This window comes from Delphinapterus leucas, chromosome 2, assembly GCF_059928025.1.
Source record: "Delphinapterus leucas isolate spDelLeu-1000000601 "Yukka" chromosome 2, BTC_Dleu_Yukka2, whole genome shotgun sequence".
In the NCBI taxonomy this organism is placed as follows: domain Eukaryota; kingdom Metazoa; phylum Chordata; class Mammalia; order Artiodactyla; family Monodontidae; genus Delphinapterus; species Delphinapterus leucas.
The window spans coordinates 13,423,681-13,443,691 of record NC_143130.1 but is presented as its reverse complement, the minus strand read 5'-3'; the positions used below and the strand labels follow the sequence as shown (position 1 = coordinate 13,443,691).

The 20,011-nt window shown below is 35.8% G+C and overlaps 1 protein-coding gene across 1 annotated transcript in view; it reads right to left on the bottom strand.

Annotated features, from left to right (window-relative positions):
• Positions 1 to 20,011, bottom strand: part of DNAJC1 (DnaJ heat shock protein family (Hsp40) member C1) — a 203,067-nt gene that overhangs the window by 91,185 nt on the left and 91,871 nt on the right. The window contains exon 7 of the mRNA XM_022580478.3: positions 10,294 to 10,384. Within this exon, the coding sequence (XP_022436186.1) occupies positions 10,294 to 10,384 (91 nt within the window). The remainder of the gene's footprint in view (positions 1 to 10,293; positions 10,385 to 20,011) is intronic.

Here is a 20,011-nt window from a genome sequence, read left to right as displayed (position 1 = left end):
CAAGAAAGCAGAAAGAAGAAAACAGAACAAATAGAAAACAAAAAATAAAATGGCACACTTAAGCCCTAATATATCAATAACTACATTACAGGCAAATGGTCTAAATACACCAATTAAAAGATAAAGATTGGTACAGTGGATGAAACACCAGGACCTATGTATATGTTATCTACAAGAAACTTATTACAAATTAAACAAAACATTAATCAAAAGAAAGCAGGAGTAGCTAATTAATATCAGGTAAATAGAATTCAGAGCAAAGGAATTTACCCAAAAGATGCCCAAAGCAAGCAGAAGAAAGAAAATAATAAAAATAAGAACAAAAATCAATGAAATTGAAAAGAAAAGCAATAGAGAAAATCAATGAAACAAGGAACTGGATCTTTGAAAAGATCAATAAAACTGATATACATCTGGAAAAACTGACCAAAAAACTGAGAAAACAGAAGTTAGCAGTACTTTAGCACTGAAACAGGAGAAATCACCACAGGACATGCAGACATCAAAAGGATAATAAAGTGAACAACGCTAAACACACAAATTTGACAATTTGGGTGAAGCTGACCAACTGCTTGAAAAATACAAACTACCTTAATTCAATCATTAAATAGATATATGAAATAAGATATTTGAATAACCTTGTATTTATAAAGGAAATTTAATTTATAATTTAAAAACTGCCAAAAAGAAATATCCAGGCTTAGATGGCGTCACTAGAGAATTCTACCAAATGTTTAAAGAATTAACACCAATTCTACACAGCTTCTTTCAGAAAATAGAAGAGACTTTGCAATTCATTATATGGGGGTACCCTGATACTGGAATCATACAAAGACAGTACAAAAAGAGAAAACTATAGACCAGTATCTCTCATGAATATAGATGCAAAAATCCTTCACAAAATATGTGCAAAGAGAATTCAGCAATATATAAAAAGAATTATATACCATCATGGTATTTACTGCGGGGGGGGGGGTGCAAGTGTGGTTCCATATTCAAAATTCAATCAGTGTAATCCACAACATTAACAGGCCAAAGAGGAAATATCACATGATCATATTAACTGATGAAGAAAATGTAACAAAAATTTAACAAAATTCAACACCCAGTCATGATTAAAAACTCAGAAAACTAGGAATAGAGGGAAACTTCCTTAACTTCATATAGGGCATCTATAAAAAACATACAGCTAACATCCTACTTAATGGTATAACACTAAATGCTTCCCCCCTAAGGTTTAGAACAGAGGAAGGATGCCCTGTCTCCCCACTCATGTTCAAAATAGTTCTGGAAGTTCTAGATAGCAAAATATGGCATGAAAAGGAAATAAAATGCATACAAATTAAAAAGGAAAAAAATAAAATTATCCCTATTGTCATATTGACATGACTATCTACATAGAAAATGCAAAGAATCTACATAAAAATTCCTAGAATAAGTAAATCCAAAAAGGTGCAGGATACAATATCTACATACAAAATCCAACTGAATTTCTTTACTTAAAGTAAACATTTGGAGACTGAAATTAAAAACCCAATACCATTTAATCACTCAAAATTAAAAAAAAAGAGATGTAAATATAAGAAGATACATACATGATTCGTAAGCTAAAAATTACAAAACACTAAAGAAATTAATGAAGATATAAATAAATGAAGAGATATATTCAACATAGTAAATAGGTCAATTCTCCCCAAATTGATATACAAGTTTAACGTAATTCGTATCAAAATTCCAGCAAGATTTTTTTTTTTTTTTTGCGGTACACGGGCCTCTCACTGTTGTGGCCTCTCCCGTTGCGGAGCACAGGCTCCGGATGCGCAGGCCCATGGCTCACGGGACTAGCCGTTCCGCGGCATGTGGGATCTTCCCGGACCAGAGCACGAACCCAGGTCCCCTGCATCGGCAGGCGGACTCTTAACCACGGTGCCACCAGGGAAGCCCCAAGATTTTTTTTTTTTGTAGATACACACAAGATTACCCTAAAATTTACATGGAAAGGCAAAGGAACTAGAATAACTAAAACATTTTGAAAAAGAAGAAGAAAGTGGGAAGAATCACTCTACCTAATTTTGAGATTATTGTAGAGCTGCAATAATCAAGATTTCATATTTGTAAACCACATATCTAAAAGAGGAATCATATCTAGAACATATATATGAAGGATTCTTAAAACTCAATAGTAAAAAAAAAAAAAAAAATCCGATTAGAAAACAAGCCAAAGGCATGAAGAAAGATTTTACTGAAGACAATATACACGTGGCAAATAAGCACATGAAAAGATGTTTCAACATCCCTATCCATTAGGAAAATGCAAGTTAAGACCATGGTGAGATATCTCTACACACCTATCAAAATAGCTAAAATAAAAAATAGTGAGAATATCAAATTCTGGTGAGGCTGCAAAGAGACTAAATCTCTCATACAATGCTGGTAGGAGTATAACATGGTACGGGAACTCTGGAAAATAGTTTGGCAATTTCTTAAAACTCTAAACATAAACTTATCATATGACCCAGCAATTGCACTTCTGGGTTCACACAAAAATTTACCTATGACTGTTCATAGCAGCCTTATTTGTAACGGTCAAAACCCATAAACCACCAAAATGCCCTACAATAGGTGAATGGCTAAACAAACGGTGGTACATCCATACTATGGAATATTATTCATTAATAAAAGGAAATGAATTACTGACACATGGAACAACTTGGATAAATCCCAAAGGCAATACAATGAGTGAAAAAAGCCAGTCTCAAAAGATCACACACTGTATGGTTCTCGAATTCACATTCTCTAAATCATACAGTCAAAATTACAATGTTAGACAGATGAAAAATAGATTAGTAATTGCCAGGTGTTAGGGATAATGGGGGGATGGGAGAAGGTGATGGTTGTGATGATAAAGCAGTAGTGGATAATTGGGGTGGTGGCTACATTAATATAAGCATGTGATAAAATGGCAGAGAACTATACATACATTTTCTATCAATGTCAGTTCCTAGTTTTGATATTATACTATACTTATATAAGATAACCAATGGGGGAAACTGAGAGGAGGGTACATGGGACCTCTCTGTACTATCTTTGCAACTTCCTATGAATCTATAATTATTTCAAAGTAAAAAGTTAAATAGAAAAGCAACAGTTCACGGGAGTTCCCTGGTGGTCTAGTGGTTAGTATTTGGCGCTTTCACTGCTGTGACCCGGGTTCAATCCCTGGTCAGGGAACTGAGATCCTACAAGCTGCAGGGCCCAGCCAAAATTAAAAAAAAAAAAAAATTAAAACAAAAATAGCAACAGTTAGGCAAATGGTGCTGGGAAAGCTAGATACCATGTGAAAATAAAGAAGTTGGACCCTTACCCAACACCATATATAAAAACTAACTCAAAATGGATCAATTACCTAAGTCTAAGAACTAAAACTCTAAAGGTCTTCCAAGAAAATATAGGGCAAAAGCTTCATGACACTGGATTTGGCAATGATTTCTTTGATATGACACCAAAGGCACAGGCAATGAAAGAAAAAATAGACAAATTAGACTTCATTAAAATGAAAAAATTTTGTGCATCAAAAGAGAATATCAACAGAGTAAAAAGGCAACCCATATAATAGGAGAAAATATTTGCACATCATGTATCTGATAAGGAATAATATACAGAATATATAGAAAACTTCTAAAACTCAACAACAAACAATCTGATTCAAAATTGGGTACAGGGCTTGAATAGTAATTTCTCCAAAGAAACACGCAATAGGATGGCTATAGGAAACACACACACACACAAAATCCCCAGAAAATAAAAAGCATTGGCAAGGATATGGAGAAATTGGAACTCTGTGCACTGTTGGTGAGAATGTAAAATGGTACAGTGCTATGGAAAACAGTATGGAGGTTCCTAAAAAAAAGTAAAAATAGAATTATCATATGATCCAGCAATTCCACTTCTGGATATATATCCAGAAGAGCTGAAACCAGGGACTCAAAGAGATATCTGTACACCCAAGTTCACAGTAGTAGTATGCACAACAGCTAAAAAGTGGAAGCAACCCAAGTGTTCATTGACAGATGAATGGATAAACAAAATGTGGTATATACATACAACGGAATATTATTCAGCCTTAAAAAGGAAGGAAATTCTGACATATGCCACAACATGGACGAATCTTGAGGACATTACGCAAAGTGAAATAAGCCAATCACAAAAAGATAAATACTGTATGATTAGACTTATGTGAGATACTTAGAGTAGTTGAAATCACAGAACAGTGGTTGCCACAGGGTGGGTGGAGGTGAGAATGGGGAGTTATTATTTAACGGGTACAGTTTCAGTTTTGCAAGATGAAAAGAGCTATGGGAGATGGAGGGGGGTAATGGTTGTACATTATGAATATATTTAATACCACTGAACTCTGCTGTACTTAGAAATGGTTAAGATGGTAAATTTTGTTATGTATATTTTACCACAATGAAAATTATTGAGGGGATAAAGCAATACATTGGTTTTATTGTAACAATCATATATTTAAAAAAAAGGAAAAAAATCCTAATATTAGATGAATTGTGACTTGGAATAAAATTTTCACTGTCAGTCTCATACATGGAATCAAAAAGATCATACCTCATTATATATGGAAATGAAGATGATTTACTCTGTGTTGATGACTCAAAAAGTAGTTTTACTGATGACAAGAATTCTCTTATCAAAAATGTTACTGAAGAGTTTAAATAAATTGCTTTAAGAAGTATGAAGTAGAAAAGAGCAATATGGTATTTCTAAATTCATTAATTCATTCAATTAATAGTTACTGAGGAGCTACCACATACCTGGCATTATTCTAGGTGCTGGGGTTATGACTATAAACAAGAGAGACGAAAATACCTGCCTGCATGGATCTTAAAAAGTGATGTATCATTTTATATACAGTTACATTAAATAGGTACTCATTTCCAGATTAGTAAGTAAAATTTTAGTTGAAATTTGACCAGTTAATCTATAGCCATAATTGTTTATATATTAAATTGAATAAATGCTTTTTTGAATCACTTCAGTGAGAAAGCTGAGACTGCATTATATTTAAGCATCACAGCATTATGATTATGAAATATCGAGGCAACTGTAATTTGTATTTGAGCTATATGATTTTAAAAATTCACATTCCATTGTTATTAGAACAAAGTACGTAGGAAATAATACTATTTTAAAGATATTCTTTGCCTACATATAAACTCTTGGGGCTAGGGTTCCTATCAGGTTTTACTATATAATAAGTTAAGGTACAGAGTTTCTATTTGGTCATGTTTCCAAATGTACTGGAGCTAGTGATGTGTCATATGCCTTTTCATAAATTATCTCAGAGAGTAATCTCCCATCCATGAGCACCCTATATTACCAAAGGGAAAATGTTCGAACCCATTGGGATTACATCTGCCCTACCTCCTTTGACCTCCTTCTCCATCAACCCCTGAATTAGCTTACAAATCAGCGCTAGCAAGTCCTTTCCTCATGAACCTAAGTTTTCTAGAAAACCAGTCTTCCATTACCTTAGGGAAGGTGAATGTTTTCCCATCCTGCCACCCTAAAGAGATATATTCTGTCTACCATGTTCTTACTGTCCCCTTGGCACCCCTACTTAGGCCATCACTGGGGCATGGAGTGGGGACCACACAACAAGAAGAAAAATATAATGTCTGGAATGATTATCTCTGTAGACAAAAAAGAAGTACTTGACAGTAGGGTTTTGATTATTTGATTTTGCTTTTGTTCTTAACTCATATAAAGTACACAGTAAAAAAGGGAAATATTGCGTTTTCCTTCTACCCTTCCTCCCTTCTTTTCTCTATTCAAATTTTAACCTTTACAATCAATTTCTTCATAAAATAACTCATTTTTTTCCATTCACAATATGGGCTGTTTCATTATAGTACTTAGAACTCACATCTATTGACTTAGATTAAAACTCACACAATTAGAGAATGTATAAAAATATTATTAACACTGAAAAAGTCTTATATTTATAAATATTCAACTTGGATTTAAACCTAAAACATAAAATTGATTAAAAGTTTATAATAAAGAAATGCTCAAAAATTTCCAAATAAATCATCACATTTTTTTCCATAAAGACTTCCCAGAAGAATGATATTTATTTTTAAGAAATTACCCTTTTTCAGATTTCCCCCCTAAAATACCATGTCAGTAAGTAACACCACCACACCCTACTCAGTGTAGTTCTAGTGTAGCTCTTAGAGGACTCTGCACAATCTCAGCAGTAAAGCAAATAGACTTGAGGGCAGATTAGCAATTAGGTCATGAAAAACAGGAAGCATAAAATAGCTATTGCTAATCTGCATGAGATGAATTTACTCAATTAAGCAGATGGAAATGTTATTATGAACTCAGTATTCCAATGATGGTCTTTAAAATTAAGAAGGATGGGGGCAAATGAAATGCACACTGGGGGAATTGGGGCCTTTATGTATTAGTTCTAAAGTATACAATGTAGAACACTGTAATGAAGTTAACAAAATTAATTAAAAGATTCTTTGCATGTAACCATTAGAGACTACATTTAAAAATACATGACAGCTTTTGACGTTATTAAGAGTAATGTGACTGTTCTTTAACATTCTTAATGTTGATACCATCACCTTTCCTAAATATACTACTGATATCAAAACACGAGCGACAGAAGTCTTATTACTCAGAGCCTAGGATGAGTATTGTTTTTAATAAAGTTTCTGGCATTTAATTTCCTCATTTTCAGTTTCAAGAAACCATAAGCCAGTAATGAATTTTCCAACTTTTTAGAAGACTATCACACATTTTTGCTGGCATACAGAGTTTTCAGATATTTACCTATTTTAAAATTAATGTTTCTTTACACAATATTTTTATTAAATAATAACAAATTATTATAACAAATATCATATGATACCACTTATATGTGGAATCTAAAGAAAATGATACAAATGAACTTACTTACAAAACAGAAAGAGACTCCCAGACATAGAAAAGCTTACAGTTAGTGGGGGGGAAAGAGAGAGAGGGATAAATTTGGTCTTTGAGATGAACAGATATACACCTCTATATATAAAATAGATAAACAACAAGGACCTACTGTATAGCACAAGGAACTATATTAAATACCTTACAATAACCTGTAATGGAAAAGAATCTTAAAAAGAATAGACATATATGTATATGTGTAGCTGAATAACTTTGCTGTATAACTGAAACATTGTAAATCAACTCTACTTCAATTTAAAAATAAAAATTAAAAAAAATTTTTTTAAAAGAGCATTATCAAATCTGCTTGAGAATTATTATCAAATTCTTAGGCAGAACAAAAGTCTCTGAACAATTTTGGAAAAATAGTCATGAAAATATGACTATGAAAGCAATGAAATTAGTGTATTCATACTGCCTCTACAGGTAAATTTTGGTTTAGTTTGATATTTTTCTCTTTTCTTGTAAATGTCATTTCCCCCCCTCCTTTTTTTTTTTTTTTTGCGGTACGCGGGCCTCTCACTGTTGTGGCTTCTCCCATTGCGGAGCACAGGCTCCGGACACGCAGGCTCAGCGGCCACGGCTCACGGGCCCAGCTGCTCCGCAGCATGTGGAATCTTCCAGGACCAGGGCACGAACCCGTGTCCCCTGCATCGGCAGGCAGACTCTCAATCACTGTGCCACCAGGGAAGCCCCTTCCCCCTGCTCCTTTTGACTAGTCTTAAAAGGCTTAGAAAATTTTTATGTAACAGTTTTACTTAAAAGTAACAATTATATAAAAATTACATTTAAAATTTCATTTATTCATTGATTTATTCAATTTAATTAAAACTATTTCAACAATTGCTCTAACATCAACTTCTGTTTCAATCTTTGGTTTAATATAACAATAATAATCATTTGTCCACCCTTACTCTGCTCTGCAAAACACATATCAGTCAACCTTAATATGTAATTCTCTAACATCCTAAACTTTCCCCTCTTAAACAGAAGTCTGCTTTAAACAATGATATAGTTTATCTGCATATTATTTTGTGTTTGTAACTGTTGAAACTTTATTTTTTATTGGAGTATTGATTTAAGATGCTGTGTTAGTTTCTGCTGTACAGCAAAGTGAATCAGCTATACATATACATATATCCACTCTTTTTTAGATTCTTTTCCCATATAGGTCATTACAGAGTATTGAGAAGAGTTCCCTGTGCTAAACAGTAGGTCCTTATTATCTGTTTTATATAGAGCAGTGTGTATATGTCAATCCCAATCTCCCAATTTATCCCTCCCCACCCCTTTCCCTCCGGTAACCGTAAGTTTGTTTTCTTCTTCACTAATATTAACACTCATTAATATTCATGGGATTATATTAATTCATGTATTTAGTCATTCATCCATTTATTAAACATTTACTCTGTGCCAGGACACTATATTCAATGCTGCAGACACAAAGATGAAAAAGAAAGTCCCTGTTCTAAAGCTGCCCAGACACCTGAAGGTTGTATAAGGCAAAAAATGGTCCCCTAACCATGACCATGTTCTAATCCCCAGAACCTGGGAATATTTTACCTTACATGGCAAAAGAGACTTTGTAGATGTGATTAAGCTTGAGATAGGAGACTATCTTGAATTAACCAAGTTGGCCCAATCTAATCACAAGTCCTTAAAAGCAGAGAACTTTTCCCAGTTATGATCAGCCAGAGATGTGACGACAGAAGAGTCAGAGAGATGAAACATTGCTGGATCTGAAGAAAGAGGAAGGGGGCCAAGATCCACGGAGTGTGGAAGGCCTCTAGAAGCTGGAAAAGGAATGCAGCCTTGCTTGATAACCTTGATTTTAGCCCAGCAAGACTCATGTCAGACTCTGAGCCATAAAACTATAAGATAATACATTTGTGTTTAAGCCACTAAATTTGTGGCCATTTGTTAGCGCAAAAATAGAAAACTAATACTGGGATCATCTAGTCCAACATGTTTTTCTGACAGATAAGGAAAGTAAAACCCTCAAGGTCACACATTTAGGTAGTAGCAGTGTACTCTTTGGGTTTGGAGAGAACATAATTCTCCTCTATTCTCAAACCACGGTCAGTGTCAGGGTAAAGACAGAAAGCTAGACTTTCAGTATATGAAGGGAAATAGCCATCACCATTTTTCTATATATACTGAAAGTGTGAACTGAATGCGTGGTATACTAATACCACAGTTGCTCTTTTCCAGTTTGATTTGGCTAAATGACTTCTATGCGCTGCAGAAAAGCTTTTACTGTATACCCTTAAAAGCACACAAGTTGTTTTCTAAACTACACATGCTGTGTATTTATATACATTTATAGGCATGAAGTGACCAGGTATTAAGGGTGTTTACACTGTCTTCTGTGCCCAGATTGGTACCATGCACAGCATTCAGAAATGAAGTCTGAACCAAAAACATTCATATTGGAATTTTTTAAAAAACAGACTTCACCTTCATGAATTCAGTCAACAATTACCTACTGAGAACCTACTATGTGCCAGGGACTCTTTAAGGTCCTTGGATAGTCATAACAGTGAACAAAACAGGTAAAGTCCTTACCCTCATGAAGCTTACATTCTATTGGGGGGACCAGACAGTAAACAAAATGAATATATAAATTAAAGTTAAGTAGTGTTAAAACGCTCTGGATAAAGATAAAGCAACGTAAAGGGACAGAACGTATATGTGTGGGAAAGATGTAGATATACAAACTTAGACAAAAAGACCAGGGCTGGTAAAATGTCTTCTTTAATAGTATGTTCAACTTTTCCTAAAATCAACAAGAGCTGTCTTTAGTATTCAATGGAAGATTTCAACATACTGACACTTTAGCCAAGGTTTTTCACGTTATATAACAATAATACAAATGAAACAAAGGCTTTCAAAACAAAAATCATTGACATTTTCAGGCTTCCTGTTTACTACTGTAATACAGCAAGTTGGGGATCAACTGGATAGACTCAGCACTAAATATCAATGACAACTGCAGCACTGGAGTATTTAAGGAGTTTCTAGATTTTGGATGCCTCTCAGATTAAAGGAACTACATGACCCCATGTTAATTTTACCCCTCCTGATATTGAGCTGTGGGTGGTTCAGAAATTACTAATATAGTATTTTCCACATATAGTATATTAAGTACAAGTAACTCCATTTACAGAGTAGCAAAGAAAGCACAGAAAATTTAATTACTGTTGAATTTAAGGGAAAATCCAAGTTTAAATAATCAGTTTTATATAATATAGTTAATACAGTAAGAAAATGTTTAAAACTCACTTTGAAGTGTTTCAAGTTCAGCTCTAGTCAATGCATCTTCCTTTTCCTTCAATCTTGTTTCTTTATATTTAGCATAAAACTGCCCAGCATCCTGAAAAAAGAAGTAACAAATAAATTAACATAAAAGTCAGTTTGCTTTGATGGTATTTTCCACATAACTTCAATTTAAAGCACTATATTCAGGGACGCAGGTTCAATGCCTGGCTGGGGAACTAAGATCCCACATGCTGCGGGGCAACTAAGCCTGCGCACCACAAATACTAAGCTTGCACACCTCAACGAGAGAGCCCACATGCCACAAACTACAGAGCCCATGCTCCCTGGAGCCCATGCACCACAACTAGAGAAGAGAAAATCTGCACGCCACAACTAGAGAGAAACCCGCGTGCTGCAAGGAAGCCATAATGGAAGATCCTGTATGCTGCAACTAAGACCCGATGCAGCCAAAAAAAATAAGGAAAATAAATAAATAAAAATAAAATAAATATTAACAGAACTATTTAAAGCAGTATATTCATTTAATAAGTAGTCTTCCTCTGTGTTTATGCTTTCAAATTTTATGATGAACAGAAGAAACTGAATAAGCAGTTCTCTACGATTTCTCTATCTTAGAGAACTAATGAAAGCCAGAAACTACATGAGTATAAATATGTTTAAGTAAAGCCTTTACTCTCAGATACGAAAGGGATGTATCCTCTTCCTGTTTTCTTCCATTGTATATTTTCTCAGTATTATGCATGGACAGAGAGCAGAAAAACACACTTGCTGAACTGAATTATTTGATAGCATAGTAAATTATATTATTGTGACTAACAAAGTACTAACACTATTTTCATATTAGTCCCTTAACTCCAAAAGATTTTCCAAAAGATTTTCAAAATTACTGTATGCAGATCTGATTGTGAAACTTCTATGACCATGTAGATACAAGTGAAAGTTGTCACTCCACTGAGAGTTGAGGACTGAGGACACACACTGTACACAAATACTTAGGTGTCAAGATACAGTGGCTAAAGTCTCAAGGAGTGGCAAATAGGACAGGTAAGACTTTAGCAGAGTACCGAAAAAGGACCAGGCCTTTAATCACAGACATGGAGATAAACAAGTTGGTGCTCTAGGCATATGAAGATCCTGACAGTGAAAAAAGCAAAAACAGATAATCTTCCACCACCCCTTGACTCAAACTCCATCTGTTCTATAGCAATACTACTTGTAGCTGCCAGGCTACACTGTGCTATGCTTCCATGTCTTTCTGTATGCTTTGCATTCTAGCTAGAACATTTTGCTCCCCTACCATTATTCTGAAGAACTCCTACTCATCCTTGAAAACCCTATTCAAGCATCACCTCTTTTGCAAGTCTTTCTGACCTTCCCTGGAAGAGTAATTCTCTCCTGTATACTGCTTCTGTATTTAAACCCATTTCTATGGTTGCTTGTATCATGCTGTATTCTCTTCTAGAAAATGAGAAATCTGAGACAGGGTTACCTGTATGCTCAGAGCACAGTATCTAGCATCAAACAGGCACTCAATAAGCATTCTTTGAACTGAGCTGGACTGAAATATATGAGAAACCTAGTAAAGAAAGAAGTAAAAGGGCTTGATGACTGACTGGTGTGGAATAAGAAAAAGATATCAAGGATAACTCTAGAGTAACATTCCCAGACTGTACGACTCCTAGAGAATATAAATCATAGAACTGTCTGAGAGGATTTTATTTCTGCAGGAAATGAAGGAACAAAATCAATCCTTGGCTCTACCTCAATTCAGATGTAAATGCATGAACACCTACCCTAGAATGGGATTATCTCTTTTCAGCTATGACTGTTCAAATTTAAGCTTTCTCCTGGGGTCTATGTTTCTTGGGGTTATAACAGAACTCTTTTACTTGATAATTAATTAGGGAAATGACAGGGCACTTCTAAAATCACTGAATCAATATAATAAAGATATACCTCTTATTCCTTCCATTCCCACTTTTAGGTTCCTACCTCACTTCTTCTAGAAGGATTTCTTTTTTCTTTTTTTTTTTTTTTTTGCGGTATGCGGGCCTCTCACCGTGTGGCCTCTCCCGTTGCGGAGCACAGGCTCCGGATGCGCAGGCTCAGTGGCCATGGCTCACGAGCCTAGCCGTTCCGCAGCATGTGGGATCTTCCTGGACCAGGGCACGAACCCGTGTCCCCTGCATCAGCAGGCGGATTCTCAACCACTGCGCCACCAGGGAAGCCCATAGAAGGATTTCTACAAGCCCTGGGCCAGCTAAATAATGGCATAATTTGAAGGGCACAGAGGTCATGCATCTGACTTATCCTCCCATGCCCATATTTACTTTATTTTTTTACTTATTATTTTCTTAGTTGCGGCATGTGGGATCTTTAGTTGCAGCACGCAAACTCTTAGTTGAGGCATGCGGGATCTAGTCTCCTGACCAGGGATCGAACCAGGGCCCCTTACATTGGGAGCGCAGAGTCTTAGCCACTGGACCACCAAGGAAGTCCCCATATTTACTTTATTTTGTTTTTTCTCTTTTTTCTTAACATTTTTATTGGAGTATAATTGCTTTACAATGGTGTGTTAGTTTCTGCTTTATATCCCTATATCTCTTCCCTCTTGCATCTCCCTCCCTTCCGCGCTCCTTATCCCACCCTTCTAGCTGGTCACAAAGCACTTAGCTGATCTCCCTATGCTATGCTACTGCTTCCCACTAGCTATCTATTTTACATTTGGTAGTGTATATATGTCCCTATATACACTTACCCGTCCCCCTCCCCGTGTCCTCAAGTCCATTCTCTAGTAGGTCTGCGTCTTTATTCCCGCCTGGCCCCTAGGTTCTTCATGACCATTTTTTTTTTTAAGATTCCATATATATGTGTTAGCATATGGTATTTGTTTTTCTCTTTCTGACTTACTTCACTCTGTATGACAGACTCTAGGTCCATCCACCTCACTACAAATAACTCAATTTTGTTTCTTTTTATGGCTGAGTAATATTCCATTGTATATATGTGCCACATCTTCTATCCATTCATGTCGATGGACACTTGGGTTGCTTCCATGTCCTGGCTACTGTAAATAGAGCTGCAATGAACATTGTGGTACGTGACTCTTTTTGAGTTATGGTTTTCTCAGGGTATATGCCCAGTAGTGGGATTGCTGGGTCATATGGTAGTTCTATCTGTAGTTTTTTAAGGAACCTCCATACTGTTCTCCGTAGTGGCTGTATCAATTTACATTCCCACCAACAGTGCAAAAGGGTTCCCTTTTCTCCACACCCTCTCCAGCATTTATTGTTTGTAGATATTTTGATGATGGCCATTCTGACCAGTGTGAGGTGATATAGCACTGTAGTTTTGATTTGCATTTCTCTAATGATTAACGATGTTAAGCATTCTTTCATGTGTTTGTTGGCAATCTGTATATCTTCTTTGGAGAAATGTCTATTTAGGTCTTCTGCCCATTTTTGGACTGGGCTGTTTGTTTTTTTGATATTGAGCTGCATGAGCTGCTTGTAAATCTTGGAGATTAATCCTTTGTCAGTTGCTTCATTTGCAAAATTTTCTCCCATTTTGAGGGTTATCTTTTCTTCCTGTTTATGGTTTCCTTTGCTGTGCAAAAGCTTTGAAGTTTCATTAGGTCCCATTTGTTTATTTTTGGCTTTATTTCCATTTCTCTAAGAGCTGGGTCAAAAAGGATCTTGCTGTGATTTATGTCATGAAGTGTTCTGCCTATGTTTTCCTCTAAGAGTTTGACAGTGTCTGGCCTTACATTTAGGTCTTTAATCCATTTTGAGTTGATTTTTGTGTATGGTGCTAGTGAGTGTTCTAATTTCATACTTTTACATGTAGCTGTCCAGTTTTCCCAGCACCACTTGCTGAAGAGGCTGTCTTTTCTCCATTGTATATTCTTGCCTCCTTTATCAAAGATAAGGTGACCATATGTGCGTGGGTGTATCTCTGGGCTTTCTATTCTGTTCCATTGATCTATATTTCTGTTTTTGTGCCAGTACCATACTGTCTTGATTACTGTAGCTTTGTAGTATAGTGTGAAGTCTGGAAGCCTGATTCCTCCATATCTGTTTTTCTTTCTCAAGTTTGCTTTGGCTATTCGGGGTCTTTTGTGTTTCCATACAAATTGTAATTCTTTGTTCTAGTTCTGTGAGAAATGCCAGTGGTAGTTTGATAGGGATTGCAGTGAATCTGTAGATTGCTTTGGGTAGTACAGTCATTTTCACAATGTTGACTCTTCCAATCCAAGAACATGGCATATCTCTCCACCTATTTGTATCATCTTTAATTTCTTTCATCGGTGTCTTATAGTTTTCTGCATACAGGTCTTTTGTCTCCTTAGGTAGGTTTATTCCTAGGTATTTTATTCTTTTGTTGCAATGGTAAATGGGAGTGTTTTCTTAATTTCATTTTCAGATTTTTCATCATCAGTGTATAGGAATGTGAGAGATTTCTGAGCATTAATTTTGTATCCTGCTACTTTACCAAATTCATTGATTAGCTCTAGTAGTTTTCTGGTAGCATCTTTAGGATTCTCTATGTATAGTATCATGTCATCTGCAAACAGTGACAGCTTTACTTCTTTTCTGATTTGGATTCCTTTTATTTCTTTTTCTTCTCTGATTGCTGTGGCTAATAATAGTGGTGAGAGGGCACAACTTTGTCTTGTTCCTGATCTTGGAGGAAATGGTTTCGGTGTTTCACCATTGAGAACGATGTTGACTGTGGGTTTGTCATATATGGCCTTTATTATGTTGAGGAAAGTTCCCTCTATGCCGACTTTCTGGAGGGTTTTTATCATAAATTGGTGTTGAATTTTGTCGAAAGCTTTTTGTGCATCTATTGAGATGATCATATGGTTTTCCTCCTTCAATTTGTTAATATGGTGTATCACGTTGATTGATTTGCGTATATTGAAGAATCCTTGCATTCCTGGGATAAACCCCACTTGATCATGGTGTATGATCCTTTTAATGTGCTGCTGGATTCTGTTTGCTAGTATTCTGTTGAGGATTTTTGCATCTATGTTCATCAGTGATATTGGCATGTAGTTTTCTTTGTGACATCTTTGTCTGGTTTTGGTATCAGGGTGATGGTGGCCTCGTAGAATGAGTTTGGGAGTGTTCCTCCCTCCGCTATATTTAGGAAGAGTTTGAGAAGGATAGGTGTTAGCTCTTCTCTAAATGTTTGACAGAATTTGCCTGTGAAGCCATCTGGTCCTGGGCTTTTGTTTTTCGGAAGATTTTTAATCACAGTTTCAATTTCAGTGCTTGTGATTGGTCTGTTCATATTTTCTATTTTTTCCTGGTTCAGTCACGGAAAGTTGTGCATTTCTAAGAATTTGTCCATTTCTTCCAGGTTGTCCATTTTACTGGCATATAGTTGCTTGTAATAATCTCTCATGATCCCTTGTATTTCTGCAGTGTCAGTTGTTACTTCTCCTTTTTCATTTCTAATTCTGTTGATTTGAGTCTTCTCCCTTTTTTTCTTGATGAGTCTGACTAATGGTTTCTCAATTTTGTTTACCTTCTCAAAGAACCAGCTTTTAGTTTTATTGATCTTTGCTATCATTTCCTTTTTTTCTTTTTCATTTATTTCTGATCTGATCTTTATGATTTCTTTCCTTCTGCTAACTTTGGGGTTTTTTTGTTCTTCTTTCTCTAATTGCTTTAGGTGTAAGGTTAGGTTGTTTATTTGAGATGTTTCTTGTTTCTTAAGGTAGGACTGTATTGCTATAAACTTCCCTCTTAGAACTGCTTTTGCTGCATCCCATAGGTTTTGGGTCGTCATGTTTTCATTGTCATTTGTTTCTAGGTATTTTTTGATTTCCTCTTTCATTTCTTCCGTGATCTCTTGGTTACCCGTATTTACTTTAAATTTCAACAGAGTTTTGGTTAAGAATTTATGGTCCCTTAACACTCCCTGCACCCCCAAAATCTCAACCCTGGAAAAGTCTTATTTGATATTAAACCATATCAGTCATTCGTTCCTCAGTATGAATGAATGAATGGGCTTATTAGCTTCTTTCCAGAGAGTAATTGTTAATAGTAGGGAAATGGTCAGGAAGGCATTGCCTCCTTAGGGAAGTAGGAAGGGTTGCACCATGTAAGAAAAGAAGGGCACAGATAAGTTATTTATGAGGTGTGAAAGATGACGAGTTGAAATCATACACCATAGTATAATAGAATGAGATAGAATATAGTGATGAAGAGGGCAGATTTTAGAGTCAAGCTGCCTGGATTAAGATCTCGGCTTTGCCATCTCACTAGCCATGTGACATTCAGCATTACTTCACTTTCCTATGGGCGAATTTTCTCATCCATCAAACGGGGATAATACAAGTACCTAACTCATAAGGCTGTTGGAAAGATTAAATGTGTTAATATATGGGAAACACTTAGAATAACATCTTGCACACAGTTAGGCCTTATACATGGTACCTATTTTTATTATTACTTCATCATTTTGCCAAGAACCTTATTCTCCACCACAAAGACAGGGTGAGATTTTCTGCTTCATAGTAAACCAAAACTCCTGCAGAATCCTGCATCTTCTCACTTACATGACTTCTCTTTACCTGAACCCTCTTCACCTCAGTGCAAAAACCTTTTGCTGGACAATCCCTTCCTAGTGGTTCTAACAAATCTGAACATTTCTCTGCTAATGTTTCTTCCTTCTGCTGCAGCACAGGATTCCACTAAAAATTCCTTTTGGAAATATGCATTAGATTCAAAACCACACTTATCTGAGGATTGCAATGCACCCAATCACCTTAACCTACTCCATCTAATTCCAAGAGTTTTAACACACTCCCTTGTCTCACTCACTGTTTGTTCTAGGCAAAGAATCCTATCTCCCTTTTGCCCCATTTCTAAGCATTTATTTAAATGTTCCTCATGCTTTTGCTTTCCTTCATATCTTGTTTGTACTTGCAAATTATAATTACAATATGTCCACTCTAGGAAGCATTACTTCTTTAATAAACCTACGATTTACCAAATAATTCTACTGTACTCAACAAACTCTTTGTTCCAACCATCCTTCTGTAGAGTTTGGTGTCCCATACTTTAAGATGCACTGACAAACTGGAAGACTTTAAAAGGAAAGTGATCAAATGGTGAGGGGCCTTGAAACTATATACATATACATACACTCAGATTACTTTCTATTATAGGTTATTATACGATATTGAATATAGTTCCCTGTGCTATACAGTAAATCCTTGTTGCATATCTACTTTATGTATAGTAGTTTATATCTGTTAACCTCATACTCCTAATTTATCCCTCCCCTCCTCCCTTTCCCCTTTCGTAACCCTAAGTTTGTCTTCTGTATCTGTGAATCTGGGCTTGAAACTGTATTTAAAAGGGAATGGAAATGAGAAGATTAGGGATAAGTTTTGATTTTGGATAAATACAAAAAAAGAGCTTGCTGATAATTATAATCACCTGAAAATGAAACAGACTGGCTTTGCAGGTAATATTCAAGAAAGACTAGGCCAGTGACAGGGGTGGGGGGTAGGGATTGGGGGTTGGGGTGTCATGTATTCAAAAGAGGTTGAATAAGAGCAGTTGTTTGCAACCTTCCCCCCCACCCCATTCTTCAAGAGAAGCTAATTCATGTGAATACCATTGTTAAGTAGGGAAAATAAACACAAAGTCTCATTTTGAGCCCAGAATAAGCCCCAGTTTACCTATACAGGAAAGGATAAATTTCTTGTGGATAAACTTCTCATCCATCTTTGGAGACACTGCCTGGCACATAATAGATGCTTAATAAGTATTTAATGAGTGAATGAATGCTTAATCAATCAGGGCTCTGGACTGCCTAGGTTTAGCTGCATAATACTGTATTAAAACTACAGAGTTTACACTGTTCCAAACATAGAGTTCTTATCTTCGAGGAGCTTATAATCCTTATGGATGGAACATGAGGAAAAGCTTTTACTCTAGAATCAATTCTCTTAATACTTAAAATTTCTTGGAGGGCTCAAAGCTTGTCTGCATAGACACCAAGCAGAGGACTGATTTTACATTATAGAACTATGACTTAAAGAATTTATATATTATGAGTGGTTCTTTATCTAATTGTAGAGCATGGGGTCCTGCACAAGAAGGTCTTTAAAAAGTAATATTTATTTATACTTATTTACTGAACCACTATTATATGTGTTGTACTTTGTTAGGATATATGGGGGTTATATGATAAGACAAGCAGTTGCCCTTAAAGCATATGTAAAAATATCTATGAATATCAACCAAAATAAGGAATATAAACTACATGAGAACAGGAATTTTGGTCTTTTTTAGAAAATTTTTTGTATTTCCAGAGCCTAAAAGAATACTTAGCACATAGTAAGCACTCAGTAAATATTTGCTTTGTAAAGCAACCATACTCTGATAAAAACTAATTAAAAAAATAGAGTAAAAAAATATTTGCTGAATGAATTATTGAAAGAGAGAGTGGTGCTCTCCCAACATTCTATTTGTTTCCCCACATTCCCTTATTCTCTTGAAATTAGGTGGGGTTATGGGACTAGTTCTGGATGGGCTGCGGTTAGAAATATCATGTGTCATTTCAAACCCAACATCAAAAAACTTGTGCAATCCTCCAGCTCTCTACTCTTGCCACAGGGAGCAAGGAAGCCACATGCTCCAGATGCGAACAGCTAGAAGATGGTGAAGACGTCATTATTCTGGGTCCCTAAATTAGAGCTGCTAGTTAGAGCAGAATGTCCCTTTTCCCACCAACCAGTGATAGATAAGTGGCATACACTGGAAAAAAATTTTAAGTCACTGAAATTTCAGGATGATCTGCACCATAGTCTATCCTGATTAATACAAATAGTAAGTGCTACTAAGTTAGTACAGAGAATATACAATGGGAAATTTTCAGTTGGCCTGATCAAGAAAGGTTTCATAATGATGATGACAATTTAGCTAAGCCTTGAAGATGTAGTATTCCCAAGGTTAGTTAGCTACAAGATGGAAGTCATCCCTTATAAATCTTTCTTTTTAACTCTATCGACATAGTTTATCTAAGTGATAAAGATAACATGCTGAGCTGGCACTGCTCGTCATGTTTTGGTTTTCTTTTACTTCTCCATATGAACCTTAAAATATTAAACAATCCAAAAAAATCTTAGGAAAGAAAGGAATTTAGATTTGTACAAGCAGGGAAATAGTACCACCTGTCCTAATGGGAATAGGGAACATTTCTCTCTGACTGTGTGACAGCACAAATCTCTTGTTTGAAGCTTACATATAACCGTCAACACAGGAGAATATCGTTAAGTGCACTTCTGAAAATCTGCCCATAAATTCAATTTCTCTGTATCAAATTTTGTTCTCCAACTGACTTATAATCTCAGAATTAGATATAATGTGTAATTACATATAATGTATAAAATTACAATGAAGAATACAGGAAAACTTTTAAATTTCATACTCTGAATAAGAGTAAATTTTCTTGTACAGAATGATAATAACACTAAATTCACAAGAAGTAATAAAAATAAAGCAGAAATCAAGCTCAGCTTTCCTCTGCCTGAGTCAGTAGTATTCAGGCAGTACTGGGCTTTGGGAAGGCCCAAAGCAACTTTTTCCATTTGTGCTAAGAGACAGAAGACACCACAGAAGTCATCTATTCAGCCCCAACTCAATACAAGAATCCTTCTACAACTTTTATAACAATTACAGTCTGCCTCAATATTCAT